The following is an 18,840-nucleotide window of genomic DNA, read 5'->3' as shown; positions in this document are numbered from 1 at the left end:
AATCGTTTCTTTTTCATTATTATTAATTATTATTATCTTTTTTAATTATATTATTGTAAGCATTGTTATTTTATTAAAAAAAAATAAAATCGTATTTTTGAAAAATAAACAATGTAATACGTGAATCATTTACCTTATTGTTGTGTATTTGTTTCTTTTCTTTTTTTTTAATGTTTTCAAATATATTAAGATATATACTTGTTATCTAAATATGATTCATATCGATATATGTTATATATTAATATTTAATATAAAATTATTGGAAAATAAAATTTGTTTATGTAATAAACATTTAAATATTCTAATGACCACATAGGCGCCACGTTGAAATTCATATTATTACTTTTGTTTAATGCCATAATAATTTATTTGATTGATATATTATAGAAGTAAATTTTTTGATTAATTATATTTACAAAAAAGTCGAGAAAATGTATTTATTTTGTTATGTATTCATTTGTCTAATAATTATAGAGAAAAGTAAAAGACAAATTGGTTTCTACGCTCCTGATCCTGAGAAGTATAACTCTTAAGATTCGAAAAAGCAAGGTATAAATGCACATTTAAGTTGATCAAAGTTAATTTCGAGAAGTTACAAAAAGGGGGCCAGTCTCATGTACTTTCAACTTCGTCTTCTTCTTCATTCATTTTGGATTAGTTATTGTACTTCTCGGGAAATGGTTCTATTTCGATAGTACCCGTTAATTTAAAAAGAAATGTGAGTAAGATAAGTAATCGTAAAAGTGATTAAAATTAAATCAAATAAAGTAAAGATATATATATATATATACATATAAAAAAAAAATAATAATAATAATAAGGGAGCAATGGATCTTTTTCGAATGGTAAATGAAATCATCATGTTCAAACAAAATTGATCTTTCGTTAATTCTTTTAACCTGCACACGTACTTTGTTCTAAATGAAATTTATTAGTACACCGAATGTACAGTGACAATTGCAGTGACTAAATTCATTATTATTATTGCTTTCTTAACCTAACTAACTCATCCAACACACAACAAAAAAATATGAGAAGCAAATTTTTTGTGTATATACATGCGGTCACATATACATATATATAAATTTTCATTTATATTTACAAAATAAGTGTAACAATAATTTAAGGAAAACAGACAAAGAAACAGATAGAAAGAGAAAGAGTGAATATTCTCAAAATAAGAAATGAAAATTAGTTATTACAAAACAAAAAGAAGAAACGAAATTCTTATTAATGCTGTATCATTCTGTTTCAAAATTAATTAATTCTGATTTATTATTGATAGTCTCATATATTTCCTTTCTTCCCTATTCTTGAATTTAACGACGTAATTGATTTTCTTAGAAGAACAAAAAAGAAAAAAGATAAAGAACAGAAAACAAATAACAAGAAGTGCTTAAAAATCTATACTCTCTGGAAGTTCTATATGAAAAAGTCGTTGTAGAAAATATTTCAATTATTAGTCTTCCTTAACAATTTTTTTATATTATTTGCATAATAGAAGAAGTATCCTTCTGTTTATAAAAGAAAAAAAAACTATATATATATAAACAGTTATTTTTAGAAGAACACACGTGTCTCTCATAAATCCTGTGCCTTGCTCGCAGCATCCATGATTTTGATATGAAAAATAGAAAAGGAACTATGGTTAGTCGATATATTTAAATACATTATCGGATTCCTTGTCTTTTACCTATTCCCTTTTCTATTGCATCATTTCTATTATAATATGCATTTGATTTTTATTTTTACATTTTTTTCTTCATTCGCATGCTTGTTTACACGATACAAATTTTTCTTCAAACATATAATCGACTCAATTCTTAATTGCTGTACAAAATGATTATAATGCTGTTACTGTTCGATACACATTTAACAAGTTCTCTTTAATATATTTAACTATTAATAATAAAAATAGAAATTAGTTTTACATATATATCTATATATATAAATATTTAAATAGTATGATATTTATAAAGGTTACTATGTTATAAATTTGCTTATTTTTTTTATTATTATATCCAATTATGTATCAACATTATTTAATACGTTAAACACTGGGTCAGTCACCAGCGGTTGACATTCTTGTGTATTTCTCTGGATAACAAATTATTGTAGTCTGAGTAGAGAGTTGAACACAAGAAACTTGGTGCTTAATGTGTTAACTAATATATATATATTTAATTAATAAAATTATTAACATTTTAGGCAAGTTGGTCAAAGAAACCTCGATTGTGTACTGATTTAGCATTGGGTTGTTCCATAATCGTACCAGATAAAAATATGTTTTGCTGGGGGAGTTCTATTCATGGCGAATTAGGACTAGGTGGTATCGAGGATGAACATATTCTTGCTCCTCGTGAAGTTGATTTTCAGAAATCCACTGAAGTTACACATAGTAAGATATTTGTTTCTATTTGTTAGATAATTAATGATTTGCTTATCGAGTATTAGAGTTTTATAAATAATCATTTGATATATATTTTAATATATGTTTATTAATGTTGTGTTTATTTTCAGTTGCATGTGGCGAAAATCATACCATAGTTATAACGAAAAATGGAGAATTATATTCTTGCGGAAATAATGACTTTGGTCAACTAGGACATAACCAAGGAAGAAAAAGGTTACGTGAGTATTTTGGATTAATAATATTAATTAATCTTGTTTTTTTAAATTAATTTTAAGTATCAGAGATGAGATCTAAGGAGAGATAGCTTTCAAATTAATATTATTGTTTCGTTTACAGACTTGATATCGGGATTAGACGCGTTTGTATTTAAAAAGGCAGCATGTGGAGCATATCATACGATAGCAGTCAATGAATGGGGACAATTGTTTAGCTGGGGATGTAATTCCGAAGGTCAATTAGGTAACGTAACATTGTAAAAATATATTTTTTTACATTTTATTGTAATAACGAAATATTTGAAAGAATACTAATATATATTGTTTCCAGGATTAAATGTAATAAATATTTCTGAGCATATACCACGTATGGTAAAAACGTTAGGAACAAATATAATAGTGCAAGTAGCCTGCGGTCTAAAACATGTACTTGCACTTACAAATAATGGAGAAATCTATGCTTGGGGTTCAAACTGTGAAGGACAATTAGGTTTAGGTTCTGATACAACTAAGGAGTTGAAACCAAAACTTATCAGCAGCTTAATTTCTTTACCTATTGCATTCATTGCATGTGGTGGTTATCATAGTATAGCTATAACTAAATCAGGTAATGTTTTATAAATCAATGGTGTTATCAGAAAACAAATTTGTGATTTGTACAAATAATGTCTCTATTCTTTTTTTTTTGTATTAGGTGCTGTATTTGGATGGGGAAAAAATTCATTCGGTCAATTGGGACTAAATGATACGCAAGTTAGACATGTTCCTTGTCAATTAAGAACTTTAAGAAATTCAAAAGTATGTTACGCAGCATGTGGAGAAGAATTTTCTGTATTTTTAACGATGGTAAAGTATGAATCATTTAAATTAAATAATATTTAACTATTATCTCTCTTCTCTCTTTAATTTATATTCATTTTTATAGGACGGTGGTGTATTTACTTGTGGCGCAGGAATGTACGGTCAATTGGGACACGGAAATAATAACAATGAGATTTTACCTCGCCAAGTTATGGAATTGATGGGCAGTACTGTTACACAAGTACATATACATTATATAATATTTTTCTTGCATTATCGTATACAAACATTTATTTTTTATAATATATATTTTTATCTTTTGCAGGTATCATGCGGTCGAAGACACACACTGGCATTTGTACCTTCGCATAGAAAAGTTTATGCCTGGGGATTAGGTGGTGCAGGCCAATTAGGCAATAGTGTTACACAGAGTGTTACTACTCCTCAAGCTGTACTTGGACCATGGGTACCTCCTCCTCCTAGTGGACCATCAGAGATGAAACTCAACACGCAATTCAGTCCCTCCTTAATTGATTGCGTCGTTAAACATATATTTAGTGGAGGAGATCATTGTTTTGCTACTGTTGTTGAAAGAGAAGTAAATTTGTGTTATATTTTTGTATAATTATAATTAAAGTTAATTATAATTGTATTATGTAAATTATATTACATTCATCGATTTTTCTATAGGAAAGTAATAAATCAGACGACTGTAGAATAATAGACTCTACTTCTCAGATACTTAATATATCTGAAGAACAATTGGCAGCTTGTCAAAGAGTTCCAGCCGGATCTCCCGTCGATCATGAACTTATGATGTAAGTTAAGTCATTTCATATAATATTTGAAAATATCATAAGAATACATTTAATGTTTCAGGTATTTAGAAACTGTTTTTAAAAGTCAATCTTGTATGAATGGATCATTTTTATCTAAGAACGATGCACATTATGGATGTTCAAGTAAAAATCATGGAGTGGACTTAGAAGGAGCGATTAAATCCTTTGGGATTATATCGGAGTTTTGTAATAATACAATTCAGGAACTGGTACATATTTTCAAAGTTTCACCTTGATGTTTTTTAATATTACTCTTAACCGTTTCATATTAATATTTATAAATAATTGTATTATTTCAGATTTTTAATAGCATAGTGGATAGTCTTATACCATCTTTCTCATCTTCTCCACCAGATATAGAATCGTTAAGAGTATATTTAACAGTGCCTTTGTATCATGGTTTTGCTAATCCTGTACATTGGAACACTTTACATCAACCATTTTGCAAAGCCATTTCAAACTTAAAAATGGAAGCACTTAAAGTAGTAACTTCATGGTGGAGTAAAGCTCCATCTTATTATTTTGAAAGACTCGTTCGTACTCACAAAAGCGTCGTTTTACATATTATTAAGCAATCTAAACATGACAAGGTAAATAATAATAGATTAATTATAATTTTATATTGACCGTTTGAGTCCAGATTTCATGTCGAAATTTTTCCAAGGAACTCTGAGACTCAAATGGTTAAAAAAAATAATATAATGAAATTGAACTTCTCCTTTTTTTTTATTTCATCTTTAGAATGTTTCGTGGAATGTCCTGGGTAAGCACATTCTAGAGTTCTTAAAATTATTAAATAAATTAAATCATACCGCTGAAGATGAAGTTAGGGTGCCTTATTCCACGTTTCATTTGCCGGAATTAATAGAACACATAGACATTAAAGCTGATTATTTTAAATGGCTGACAGAAAAAGACGATCATTCGGTATAGTAACATGAAATGTACATTTAATGATATAAAACAAAATTAACTGATTAGTTTTTATTTTTACTTCTTTATTTTCAGAATAATAGAATGTATTTCTGTGATTATCCTTTTCTCTTCGATGCGCAAGCGAAAACTATATTATTAGAAACAGATCAAGCTATACAGGTATTATTTTACTATTTTATTGTTAATGTTATATCAATCAATAATTCATTTCTATTTACTCATATTTATTTCATTTCTAGATGCAATCAGCGATGAATGAAGCTGCGACTCGTGCTTTCACTCAAATGCTTTTTCACCCGTTCCCAGCTAATGGTGCGGACTCTAGGCTTCATAATCAATTTGTGACATTAAACGTTTCACGAGAAAATATTGTACAAGATACTTTATTTGAATTATCTCATTACGATTCTAGTGATTTGAAGAAACCATTAAGAGTAAGTAATTTATTTATATATGTTTAATTTTCTCGTTTGATATTTGTATGATATATTGTATTTATAAGTAAATATAATAGGTAAAATTTCATGGAGAGGAAGCAGAAGATGCGGGAGGAGTTAAGAAAGAATTTTTTATGCTTCTTTTGAAAGAAATCTTAGACCCAAAATACGGAATGTTTAAGGAATACGAAGAAACTAGAATTATTTGGTTCAGTCAAGATTCATTTGAAGATGAAATTATGTATTCTCTAATTGGTTTACTTTGCGGACTTGTTATCTATAATTTTATAATTATCGATTTACCCTTTCCATTGGCTCTATATAAGAAATTATTACACGAGCCAGTAGGATTAAATGATATTAAAGAAATGTCTCCCGCAATTGCTAAGTACGTGCCTAATCAATTATACCTTTATCGTATGAAACCAAGAAAATTCATTAAACATTGTTATGATTAATAAAAATTATTTTTAATTGCAGAAATTTACAAAACTTGCTAGATTATGAGAATCCAGATTTCGAAGAGGTATTTTGTTTAAATTTTGAAATAGTGAGAGATGCTTTTGGTGAGACCAAAACGTATGAATTAATACCGGATGGTGGAAAAGTTCCTGTTACATTAAAAAATAAGTAAGTTCCTTTTTTTAAATAAATTTTTCAACAACAAATTATATGTATATTTCGCGTAATATATTATAATGTAATTGTATTTTTTCAGAAAACAATTCGTCGAATTGTACGTAGATTATATTCTTAACAAATCCGTGGAGTCTCATTATCAAGCATTTCATACAGGTTTTCATAAAGTGTGCGGTGGTAGGGTATTAGAACTTTTCCATAGTCATGAATTGATGGCCGTCGTTGTTGGAAATGAAAATTATGATTGGCAAGAATTACAAGAAAATGCGACATACAAGGAAGGATACACGGCTAATGATCCTACTATTATCTTATTTTGGCAAGTTTTTCACGAGTTATCTCTAGAAGAAAAAAAGAAATTTTTACTTTTCTTAACTGGATGTGACAGAATACCTATACAGGGTATGAAAGCGATTAAGGTAATTTATTTCTATTGCTATTATCATATTTATCTTTAAAAGAAAAAATATTACTTTTATTTCATTATTAAAATAATATTTAATGTTTCATATATTTTTGTATATCGCAGATAATAATACAACCTATGAGCGATGAACGTATGCTCCCTGTAGCGCATACGTGTTTTAATGTGCTTGATCTCCCACGTTACCAAACTCGCGAAAGATTACGCTATAAATTATTGCAAGCTATTCAACAAACTCAAGGCTTTTCACTGGTGTAATTGCATTAAAGAAATTATTTTTCTATTGTAATATATTATTGTTATATATTTCTTTTAAAATTCCAATTATTATTATTACTATTACTACTACTATTATGATTATTTTTTAATGGTGTAATATAGAAAATGATTATGATAATGATGTAAATCTTCATTAATTGAATGTGCATTCAATTGACACTTGACATTTGTTGGTGCATAGAATTAAAGCAAATCGATGAATTGCTTCTTGTTAAATAATTGTTTTATGATTCATAACTACAGAAATATTTATGTAATACATACATGACAGTGATGTTAGACAAATTTACATTGACAGATTTGTTCCATTTTTATCTAGTCCGATTATATTATTACAAATTATGTTGTAATAATTGATAAATGATTTAAAAGTTACCGAATAAGAGAATGAAATGTTTAATATTTTTGCTTTGTTTAATAGAATTATTATTACAAAGGAACATAGGAGAAAATTTATAACTCAGGGAGCGTTCATTATTACAACAAGGAACAATTTTTTATATGTTATGCATTAAAACGCGTCGTGACAAATTTAGTCACGATTTAAAAGAAAGTTTAAAAAATAATTTATTATTATAGAATCTTTTCTAAAAAAAAAAAAAAAAAGAAAAGGAAATATTCGGAGAATGCACTATTATGCTTTTAACTCCGACATATGCGTTTTATATTTTTAAAGTTAAAAAAAAAGAACAAGAAAATTCATTTATTTCATAAATGCAAACAAACAAAAATATTAAAAAAAAAAAATGAAAATCGAAATGTGTGCTTTTATATTTGAAAAAAATCTTGTATCTATCTATTTATTTATTTGTAGTATATTTAAGAATATTGATAGATTGTTAAATTAGAGGGAAAATGTTGAGAAAAGAAAAACGCGCGTAATTTTTTAATCTCGTCTTACGACATATTTCTAAAAATAATCATATATTCCAATGAAAAATCACATGACGAATATGTGAATATTTTGAACAAAAAACATTTGCATTTGTAAAGATCGTTTTTCTTTTATTTATTTATCTCTTTCAAGAACAATAAATTTACATAATTACAAACGCATCGTTGATTATTCATGGACACGTCGGTGCCAAATCGTATTATAAAATGAGACACGTATTTATATATATATATTTTTTTTGTTTTATTTTAAAATTTACTTCGTTAGTGATAAAATTATGCTTTCAAGTTGTAATTATTATTCCTATCTTTCTTCGAATCTACATTGTAATGATCAATAATATGTCTCTTCGTTCGTCTATCGATATCATTTAATATTAATTGTAATATCGTATTTTTTCACATCGTTTCAAGTTTCCTTGTTCATTTCTATTAGCATTGACAAAGGCATTCAATCTTCGCATGTATATCATTTTTCTTGTTTTGTTTTCTTTGTTTTTTTTTTTTTTTCATTTAAAAACAAATTACACGACTAAAAAATATTTGGAAGCGTTAATTATCTTCTCCTATATGAATGTCATAATTTTTAATAGTGTATCGGCACAAAAGAAAGAAAGAAAAAAAAGATAGAAGAAGCATAAATTGTACATAAAATTTGTCTTAACAATTTCTTTTCTTATTTCAAAATATTTATGCGCGACAAAAAAAGGGAAATGTAAAATTAGAACAATTTACGAGTCGGTCAGTCTCTCTCTGTAAATAGATACATATATATATACTTATATATATATATCCGACACAGGAAATCTGTACAACGAGCTTGCCAAGATCTATGAAAAGTAATACATATATATATACACATATATATTAAAATTATACATGTTAAATAAAATAATGAATTAATCGTTTCAAAGAGAATCAATTTCAAAGTTACGAAATAAACTTTTCCGTTATTTTCTACCCCGTTTAGAAAAGAGAAAAAAGGCCTAAAAAAAAATTTGAAATTTGATTTTTCGATTAAAACTCGTCAACTGGCGATTATTGGAATTTGTGCAGATATCCTAAGAAAAAAAAAATTTTAAAAAAAATTAATAAAAAGAATCCTATATAATATTAAGGCGAAAATATAATGCGAATATATTATAATATTAATTAGAATGCCCTCTGCTAATGTTGATAAGATGGAGTAAAGTATTGAGTTCCTGGTGGAGCTCTGTAACCTGGATAAGTATTGTTAAGAGCATGCTGAGCAAAGAATCCGCTGTAATCCTTGTTAACTCGACGTGGCCTAAAGGCGGGCCCCCTAGCCAGTTCCATCCTAGCTTGGTTCTCAGCTTCCGTTTGTGCTTTTACGGAAGGTGGTGGCCATTTGAGATCTCCTCTCATGTTACCACTGACTGGAGCTTTCGTTGCTGCAGGTTGTGCTTGGTACACTGGTGCTGGTGCCTAATAAATTAATATTACAATTAAAATTATCTATTAAATAAAAGAAGGTAATTTTAATTTTTAACGCTATGTTGTTGATCGATACAACATTGATTTTACAAAGCAAATATATTATGACGTTATACTGGACGTCAAAGTATTAAAATTATTAATAAATGAAAATAAATATATCAACCTGTGAAATCGGAGGCTCCGGTCTAAGAACAATGGTAGAAGGTGGTGCTTCGTAAGATTGATATGGTTGATTCTGTTGTCTCGTTTGCTCGTTATGCTCTTGAGGGTGCTGCTGAAACAAAAAAATATGGATATCAAAAGATTATCATGAATTAATAATAAGTTTCGCCTTATGTCATTGAGATCCCTTTTGTTCTGCTGCATTGCATAACTGCATTGAGCCATTGATTATTCTTGATAATCCATCTGAGGTTGAAGGGGTTAAAATGAAAGAAGAGAAGAAGAAGAAGAAGAAATAGAAGTAAAAGAAGGGATAAATAAAAAGCACAGATGACAATTATCTTTTTCATCTTGCTCAAATTTCCAAAGCAAGGACGTATCAAATTAAATCTGAATCTTCGACTAAAAAAAATCTTTTAATCTTTCCTTTAAAAAGTCTATTAAATTCAGAATTTTTTCAGGTACACAAAATTAACGTCCGTACTTTGAATCACTTACCTTCTGATGCTGTAATTGTTGTTGATGATGTTGTTGTGATGGTGGTTGTGATAGTTGTTGACTGGACCAATCTTGAAGAGGATGTTGTTGTAGAACAGGTGAGGTAGCAGGTGGTGTAACAGGTGCCCAACCCTTAGGTGCAAATGGCTGTTGGAAATGCGATGGTTGCCGTAGAAGAGTTCCACTTGGACTGATCGATGGCGATGGGGATGATGGAAGGACACTCTGAGTTGATGAACGAGCTACCGTTGATGGTGGTTGGGGTGATGGACCTGATGAAGGACTGCTCTGGTACGAGGGAACCTCACCGATTCCACGGGTCTTTTCAAGGGAAAATAAAAATATGGTCGTTTGCTACTAAAAACGTGCACATTCGACGTTCCTGTCACTATTGTTTTCCTTCTATACAGCTGACAATGATTTTTAATCATTTATCAAAAATTAACAAACGTGCATTCTTTCTGCATCGATATTTTCACGTATAATAATAATAGTAATAATAATAATAATTATAAATTAACAGGCTTCACGACATTTCAATAGATACATATATGTATGGAATACATATAGCGTGCACATGAAAGTTCACAAGGTTTTATTGACATTTTAAAAATAAAAATAAAAAATGGATATCATCGAAATGGAACATACAAGGAAACACAATTACACTACAAGGCTATCACATGACAAGAAGTTCCGTACGTACCAAAAAACTGGGATTATGCTATGAAAGACACTAAGCATCGCTTAACAACATCAACGAATATCTTATTAATATATCATAGTCACGCATATCGTGATATTTACCTTCGCTTGGACGGGTCCCTGTTCAACGTAGTCAAGATCTTGATCTTCAGGAGGTGGCGGCCAAGCAACACGTTTTAAATCTGAAACAAAGTGAAATTATGTTATGTCTTAACAAAAGTTGGAACTGTATCTATAATATTGAACAAAATTATTGATGCATAATATAATTGTTTTTATAATATCTTTTGTATTTCTGTTAAAAGTACGATTCGTTATTTCCTAAATTTGATGATGATGATGTTATAAAAAAATTCCATCTATACTAATATTTTTATTTAGCATTTTACGACACTCAATGCATCTCTTTCTAATAAAATCTAAATTATATTACGAAAGAGATCATACGATCAAAATTATCAACGAACGTCTTCATCATATTAATGTACTTGGCTGTAGTTGCTGGACGTTGCAATAGTTTCATAGGGATATTGCAAAAGATTTAAAGAAAAAGAATAATTGTAAAATTAAAATTAAAAAACACGGAATTAAAAAGAAGATACAAGAAGGAAGAAAAAGGAATTCATATTACGTCAAAAGCGTGAAATTAAAATTCCTTATGTTGATCCCCGTCGTTGTAGCCAAGTTTATATTTATGCGATTATTATCTTAGAATTTTCATGATTTCTACGTGACCTCGTTGTATTTTTAGTTTCTTTGAAATTCGAAGGCCGAATGTATTTATTTTCAAACGATACAATATTTTTTTTCTGTTTTAAAAAAACTTCTATCGAGTCCAAACTATATAAAAAAAGAAGTACACAAATACATGAAATTTTAAAATAGAAATTGTGAAGAAAAAGTAAAAGAGATCATCTCTTTTAAAAATATTGAAAAATTCATCGATGCTCACGTAAACGAATTTTTTTAAATTACAAATTTACCTTTATATTATTATAATTATATTTTAATAATTATACACTATAAAAAAGGATATTATCCAAAAAGAGAGAATCATTGAAAATAAATTTCAATTCACTAAAAACACAAAATAATAGTCACTCATTGTCACAGATAACACAAAGGCATATTCTTCCAAATTGGATTCATATAACAAGGTTGCATATCAGCTGGTCACTCTAAACAATACTATACATTGAAAATCCAAGAAATGATGATTATTATTACGATAGATCTATATATATATATATATATATATATATATATATATATATATATATATATATATATAGTATATATATATATATTATATATATTACGAAATGATATTCGTCACAACGTACCCTGTGTCTTTTGTTTCAAATTTTGGAAACGAAGTATCCACTAATTCAGGTGTATTAAGTCGGAGAAAACACGACTTTGCCAAAACAGTAACTGGCCAACTACTAACGCTAAACGAACATTTCTTCCACCTTTCATGATTGCCGCAATGACCTGGCCACCGATTTTAGAGATTTCTTGGTGATTGGCCAAAGAGTGGGGGGTGATACAAAAATCCAACAACCACTCGAAGATATAAAATGCGCATATTTGGATTGGTTCGTAAAAAAATCATTACCTTACCGGTAAATCACTATCACATCCTTACTGTTTACATCATGTTTTCTTTTTCATACAACGTAAATTGTTTGAAATTGAAAATAATCTACCAATAATAATGTATAATAAATCTGGATCATTCGACGCGTCGTGCATAAATAATTATTAAATAATGAAATAAGAATGAAATTAAATTTCATGATTACCTGTTGCAATTGAACAAAATTGGCGCATTCGCTTGTAAGATTATTAATGACATAAGCCTTTTGATTTAATAAAAAGATCATAATGATCTTTCGAATCGTTCGAAGTTAGAAGAGGATCGCTAAAGCTCGTGCCATTGGATTTGTATGATATTTTACGTGTTAAATGCCTCTTTTCTTGATCTAAATTAGTAGGTACTAGAAAATCCTTCGTACTTTTATTTTTCTCGTGGTATTGGTAGTAGATCGGTATATTCCTTGCGTGTCAGTGATCTTGTTAGTCTCCTGCGACGATCGGTATAAGTTCCGTTTCTTGCGGATCTGGGCAAAAGCAGCAAGCGTAAATAAAATTAAAAGTAAAATTAGCTTGCTAAAATTTGAAGCATAATAGTTATATATTATAAATATAAATCGATCAAGTTAAATTGAGATTTAATTTCAATAGAATATTTATACGTATGTGAAAAACAAAAAAAAAATTAAAAAAGGGAAAGAAAAAGAAAATAATTAATAAACTTTAACGATACACATGAAAGCACGTTTGAATAAATTAAATTAAAACAAATGATTAATTTGAAACAATTTCTCATCATTAGATCATCTTAGTAATTATCGGATGTTATATTTTATCATGCACTCGGCACATGCAAGGTCAAAATTTATTTTCATCAAATTCATCTTAAGGGATTAGAATGATCCTACATTAATAAAAAAAAAAAAAAGAAAACGAAGAAAACAAGGTTTCTATGTTTTACACGTCTATCGTTAATTTGGTGAAATTTAACGTTTGAATAATTGCCAGACACGTGGTATATAGAGGAAGAGAGAAAAAAGTAAATGTATCTATAACGAATGAATCAAAGATGCATCATAGACGTTAAAGAACGATGTGTCGTATCGCGTTAAATTAGCACGTACGGACATTTGCCTACAATTAATTATATACCAACGATAAGAACATGTGCATAATGTCTTCAAACGATATTACTATGTATATAATCCTATTGAGCAGGTGAACGAAATAAATGAAGATACAAGAAATAGTAATACTTACTTGGTTGACCACCCCTTTGTCTTGCTTCTTCTTCTTCAAGCATGCGTAGTACTGCGCTGTTTTGCAAATTTGTCGGCTTTGCCAGTTGGTTGAAGTCGATCCTAAAACAATAAAAGATACTGTCAGAATCTGTTCTGTTGATTTATAAAATAATTATTTTTATGAAGTAGCAGAAAGAGAAAGAGAAGATGAATTATTTAACGAGGTGATTAGAGCCAAGCTTTGTCATGTAAAATATTCATAAAATTTGACAGTAAATTTTTGTATAATTTTATCAAATTTAAAAGAAACATTAGATGAAAATGTATCTGCATAATGAAATCAAATAAGAAACTGAGCCAAATTGTTCTATTGACCTGACATCTTATATAAAATAATAAATGAAATTTGTAAAATATATTTAAAAAAACAAGAAAATAATGAAAACAGAATCGAACCTTCTTTGAGCGATCATACTGGTAAATAATTGAATAAATGAAACGAACGCGCAAAATGAATAACAGGGGTGGTATCACGAAAATCACGAGAGACTGCGGTCAACCGTATAGCCAGGGGCCATCAAACGCGAAACTAAGTCAAGTACGACGTTCACGGGATTTGCGCAACGACTAGCCTCCGAGTTCGCGTTTATTTCTAACCGGTGTGATTCGGCCCTCTGAAAATAACGGGGGATCTCTCGCCAATGACGAAGACGAAGAGGACGACGGTGGTGGTAGCAACACCACCAGGCTGCTGCTGTTTTCTCTGCTGATTCATCTCTTGACTCTCGTATAAAACACTTATGCGTGAGATCCTATCTTATAAATCGTCATCACTCGTCGATACTTCAAAACCGAGATTAGAGAGATTTATTTATAAACATAAACGAATATTCTATATTTATAACTACTGTCCAATTTTATAAATATATTACACTTTAAATATTTTATAATTATATGTGATATATTTGTATTATTATGGAATTTTCTATACTATATTATAATAGTACATATATATGAATATATGCTATAATAATACTTCTATATATAGAACTGAGGTAAGATTGTTGACATACTTACATTTTTCAATCGGTCAATAAACCTAATCTGTTATTTTCTTTGTCTTTTTTTATCTACCTTCATTCATATATATATATATATATATATATATATATATATATATATCATAAAAATAAATATAGCAATTAAGATACAATCACTCGACTAAAAGTATTCAGATAAGATTAAAAAGAAGACTTAAGATTTTATATGACTCTTTAAAATAATGAGAATTATTCTCCGATTGTGAGAATAATATGAGATAAATTAATTGGATTTGTTTTAATAGCATTTCTCAAACTTATGAGTTGAATTTTTAACCTGGATTGTCGTGGGATTTAGAAAGAGAGAAATGAGGAACGATTACGTTGTCTCAAGGGATGAATATTTTTCCCTTTATTTCTCGTTGCATTCTTCCGTAGGTCGTGTGAGTGATATTTTAAGTACGAATGTCATTACCCGACTGCTCCATTAGCCAGAACCTGAGTTTGCCTCTCCAAAGTCTCCTTTATCGCTTGCGGTGAATACAAGTTGATAGGAGAGTTGAATTGCTTGTTCACGTATTTCACTTTCTGTTCAGCCATATTTTTTCCTTTCCTTTTTCTTTTCTTTATTTATTTTTCTTTGTTTTCTTCTAGCTAAAAGCAAAATATCAATTATAATAACATTCAAATAAATTCAGATGATACAATAATTTAGTTAATTTCATTCTATAATTAATATCGACTCTTCGTCTTCTTATTTTCTATTTAAAACACACCGATACGATCAATACAAACTATACTCTTCTTAGTCTGAAGATATAAATGGTCAAGATGATTCAAGTATTTAACTTAAAACACGATTACTAATCGTCAGGCACAAGTGTGATACAGAAAAGACATCAGAAATTCTACTGGCTAAGAATCATCGCTTATGTGCGATCATTACTTCGAAGATTCTTCTTCGCCGCAGTGTTTGGACATTTAATCGCAGATACAAACTATCGTGTATTACAAACATTTAGTGGATGTTCTTTAAAATCGTGCCAAAAAGTGGTAAATGAAGTAAACGAGAAAATATGACGAAAAAGCACTAAAATATATGTATAGAAGTACGCAACATATGTACATATACATACATACACGTATACACGTATGATCGTTCAAATACTATTAACCTATTGAAAACGATAATACTCGAACAGTTTTCGTATCCAGTTCGAAGTATTTCCTAAGAGAGTTCACTGACACTATCTTTCAGCTTTGGAAATAGGAGTAAGTTGTTCATCGCTTAAGTTACAACGACTATTCTCAAATGTCGAAAGTGACATTGACGAGAGAACAAGCACTTAAGCCAACATACGGCAAATTTTCATATGACTTTTCCAATAAACACGTTCTATTTCTAAATAGATATTTTAATCTTCTATGAATGAAACCAAGAAATTGAAACAAAAGATACTCTAATTTCATTAGTGAAATCCTTTTAATAATTAACATGTATCAAATTCAGCCTATGTATCAAAGAAGAAGAAATATTAACAAACTGAAGATATAAAGAAATTAATTGAAAAAAATAAAACATTTCTTACTGAAGTATCCTGATGCTGAAGTTTAGTTGGTTTAACAAATATTCTAATTATGAATGAATGAAACTAAATAACAAAAGGAATCAGTTTCATTGAGTAGAATCCTTGGAAGAGTTAATTAAAGAGCAACTCGAGACTAAACCTAAAAAGAAGAAAATAAAAAGACTTCTGTAATATAAACATAAATTAATTGATAAAATTAAGATTTCTAACTGAAAATATCTCGATGTTCGAAGGGGGAATAGTACAAGTTACCGTTGGCCTACCATAGTTATTTTTGCTACAAAATTCCGTCTGAATATATCTACATCGTCCGCAAAATCTCTACATCTCTCCCACTTTTCCCTCTTTTAACGAAGTTATACGTCAGCTTTCATGAATATCGTATGTATAGGGATCATATTGCATTATACGATATAATCCAAAAAATTCTGGACCACGACGACGACGACGACGACGACGACGACGACGACGACGACGAAGATGATGATGATGAGGGCAACATATCGAAGGTAAAATAGTAATCAAGCCAAAAATCTTTCGAAAGATCGAAGACAATTAGTTTCGGGATTGGTAACGCACAGCGACAACTGCTAACGTGAAATTTTGATATCCGTTTCCATTTACATAACTCATTTCTATTTCCACCAGCTTCGTTGGTATTTGGGCGAGCTCTTGGATTGAAACAGAAAGAGTAACATAAAGAGAGAGAGAGAGAGAGAGAAAGAGAGCAGTTCTTCTTTGAAATTTGATTCCTCAGACCGAAAAATGCATGCCAGATTTAAAAAATGAAAACAAGAAAAAAAAAGTCTTTAAATAAAAATTATGAACAATAATCTCCAATATTTATTTTCTTCTTTTTTCTTTTGCTTGTTCTTTTTGTTAATTGAAATTTGTTGTTGTTGTAATATATACACACTTAATGTGTGTTCTATATCCTAATTCTCGTATTTTCTCTTTTATTTCCCTTTGTGCAATCAACACTGAATATCGTGCCAAGTATTCGACATCGAGATATCCAAGAGCCGAGATTGTTTACACGCTTTTCTTCTCCGTACCGATATTAAAGATTAACCGAACTATTTTCGTGTATCTGCATTACGATACATACATAAATATATACGAAATTGCATATTCCAGTGTATATAGTCATAGGAAGTACATATTATGCGAAGATTATAAAATAAACTCGATGATCTGACGAAGAAATATAATTAATTATAATTAAAAAAAACCATTAAAAAATATGATTTTATAGTATAAATAAAAAAGATATTGTAAACAAATTCTAATATAATAAAAGACTACGACTTTTTTTAAAAAAAGTTTACAATGCGGAAGAAACTCTTCCTTCTTTCTCTTTCTCTTTTTTTTTATCTTCTTCCTCGAATTCTCCGTATCTTCTCGTTTCTCCCCTATATCTTCTCAAATACTATATACAAAACTAAAAGTATTAAAGAGATACACAAAAATAACATGAGTAAAATTAGAAATCTAAGAATGAGTGTAATAAATTAAGATTATACTAAGATACAACATATACATGTACATATATATATATATATAAAAATTTCCAGTTTAATAAAAAGATAAATGTAAGCGTTTGGATAGAATCACTAAACAAATGTATAAATACATACATTGCTCATTGTCTCTGTAACAAATACATTAATTACATATGTCCTATAAATAAATTTACAAAAAAGAAAAAAAGAGGAAAAAGAAAAATCGTAAATATAAGATGATGAAGAAAAAGAAGAATAAAATGATTCAACCAAAAGAGAATTATATTTCCGTTTCCGGTCTAAAAAGAATCAAAAATGGTGTTAAGTAAAATGTACGAAAATAAGAAAAAGAAAAAAGAAATAAAGAAAGAAAGGAAACTTTCATTTCTTAGAAGCTTTTAAACTTACCTTCCTGTCGAAAAGGTGAAACACGCGTTCTTCGTCTATCGAAACACACTGGACTCGTAAAAGCAAAAGCATGCGAGAGTACCAGTGGAGTGATGACTATCTCTCCCTCTTCTTCTCTTCCACCCTTCCTCATTCTTTCTCTCTCTCTCTTCCTCTATCTCTTTCTTTCTTTCTCTCATTCTCATTCTCATATTAATACAGGACGAAGCTATTTTCGAGACCCCTCACACCACCGCTATCATCCATCGTGTCCAACCACTTTCCTGGCAAACGTAAGAAACTCATTTGCGTTTTCTCGAATATTTTCAAAAGAACGTAGTTAAAACCTCCCGCTCAACTTTCCATTCCAAACTCCCGCGCAAAATGGTCGCCTTTATGGCGGGTAGTACTTGATCTTTTACTTTTATTAGCGAGATAACCTGGAAAATACGATTAATCCGTTAGATGATTGTGAAAATTTATGAGATATTCTATAAATTATTTGATTCCATCGTTACATCTATGTGTGCATGTATCAAGATTTCAAAAATAAACTAATGTAATTTATGGGATAGGTGGAAATATGCAAAGCTTACTTTTTAAACTAAATAAACTTTTAATCATTTATATTCTCTTACGTTGGCGCGATGATTACGGAGATATATATTTCTAGAGTTTATTTATTTCTTTTTGAGAAAGATTGTATGGTGATATGAATAATTTTAATATTACTTACGATTAATTTATCTCTTTCTGTTTTTTTTTTTTTAATATACAATGTTTAT

At 29.2% G+C, this 18,840-nt stretch overlaps 2 protein-coding genes across 9 annotated transcripts; one reads left to right on the top strand and one right to left on the bottom strand.

Annotated features, from left to right (window-relative positions):
* The first annotated feature begins 559 nt into the window (after nucleotides 1–559).
* Herc4 (HECT and RLD domain containing E3 ubiquitin ligase 4) lies at nucleotides 560–8,401 on the top strand. Of its 3 annotated transcripts, XM_089172059.1 has the most exons (19): nucleotides 582–718; nucleotides 1,555–1,647; nucleotides 2,209–2,398; nucleotides 2,521–2,631; nucleotides 2,750–2,872; nucleotides 2,960–3,235; nucleotides 3,323–3,474; nucleotides 3,554–3,670; nucleotides 3,755–4,027; nucleotides 4,120–4,247; nucleotides 4,309–4,477; nucleotides 4,568–4,858; nucleotides 5,010–5,195; nucleotides 5,277–5,363; nucleotides 5,444–5,638; nucleotides 5,719–6,029; nucleotides 6,122–6,271; nucleotides 6,360–6,699; nucleotides 6,810–8,401. In XM_089172059.1, exons 2-19 carry the CDS (start codon nucleotides 1,624–1,626, stop codon nucleotides 6,960–6,962), a joined length of 3,276 nt encoding a protein of 1,091 aa, XP_089028185.1. In that variant the 5' UTR covers nucleotides 582–718; nucleotides 1,555–1,623; the 3' UTR covers nucleotides 6,963–8,401. The 3 variants fall into 3 exon arrangements, with proteins under 3 accessions (XP_015181574.1, XP_089028185.1, XP_015181573.1); XM_015326088.2 differs by lacking the exon at nucleotides 1,555–1,647 and having other exon boundaries at nucleotides 560–718; XM_015326087.2 differs by lacking the exon at nucleotides 1,555–1,647 and having other exon boundaries at nucleotides 705–845.
* LOC107069100 (uncharacterized) lies at nucleotides 7,968–18,421 on the bottom strand. Of its 6 annotated transcripts, none has more exons than XM_015326081.2 (7): nucleotides 18,077–18,421; nucleotides 15,053–15,231; nucleotides 13,557–13,657; nucleotides 10,803–10,882; nucleotides 9,996–10,316; nucleotides 9,499–9,609; nucleotides 7,968–9,323 (listed from the first exon to the last, which is right to left on the bottom strand). In XM_015326081.2, exons 2-7 carry the CDS (start codon nucleotides 15,175–15,177, stop codon nucleotides 9,045–9,047), a joined length of 1,017 nt encoding a protein of 338 aa, XP_015181567.1. In that variant the 5' UTR covers nucleotides 15,178–15,231; nucleotides 18,077–18,421; the 3' UTR covers nucleotides 7,968–9,044. The 6 variants fall into 6 exon arrangements, with proteins under 6 accessions (XP_015181567.1, XP_015181569.1, XP_089028186.1 ...); XM_015326083.2 differs by having other exon boundaries at nucleotides 9,499–9,606; nucleotides 18,077–18,416; XM_089172060.1 differs by lacking the exon at nucleotides 18,077–18,421 and adding an exon at nucleotides 16,167–16,282.
* Between the last annotated feature and the right edge of the window lie 419 nt (nucleotides 18,422–18,840).

Source organism: Polistes dominula, unplaced genomic scaffold (assembly GCF_049000335.1).
Source record: "Polistes dominula isolate Pdom_NZ unplaced genomic scaffold, Pdom_raw_medaka contig_73, whole genome shotgun sequence".
Classification (NCBI taxonomy): domain Eukaryota; kingdom Metazoa; phylum Arthropoda; class Insecta; order Hymenoptera; family Vespidae; genus Polistes; species Polistes dominula.
Note: the sequence above shows the minus strand (reverse complement) of the source record. Positions and strands in the feature narration are given on the sequence as shown.

Coding starts and splice junctions, on each gene's coding strand:
- LOC107069100 (XM_015326081.2), bottom strand. CDS start 15,177: ATGGCTGAACAGAAAGTGAAATACGTGAACAAGCAATTCAACTCTCCT. Junction 10,883..13,556: donor ACAAAGGGGTGGTCAACCAA/GTAAGTATTACT, acceptor ACTTTGTTTCAG/ATTTAAAACGTGTTGCTTGG. Junction 9,610..9,995: donor AACAATTACAGCATCAGAAG/GTAAGTGATTCA, acceptor TTTTTGTTTCAG/CAGCACCCTCAAGAGCATAA.
- Herc4 (XM_089172059.1), top strand. CDS start 1,624: ATGAAAAATAGAAAAGGAACTATG. Junction 3,236..3,322: donor TATAGCTATAACTAAATCAG/GTAATGTTTTAT, acceptor TTTTTGTATTAG/GTGCTGTATTTGGATGGGGA. Junction 4,248..4,308: donor GTCGATCATGAACTTATGAT/GTAAGTTAAGTC, acceptor TTAATGTTTCAG/GTATTTAGAAACTGTTTTTA.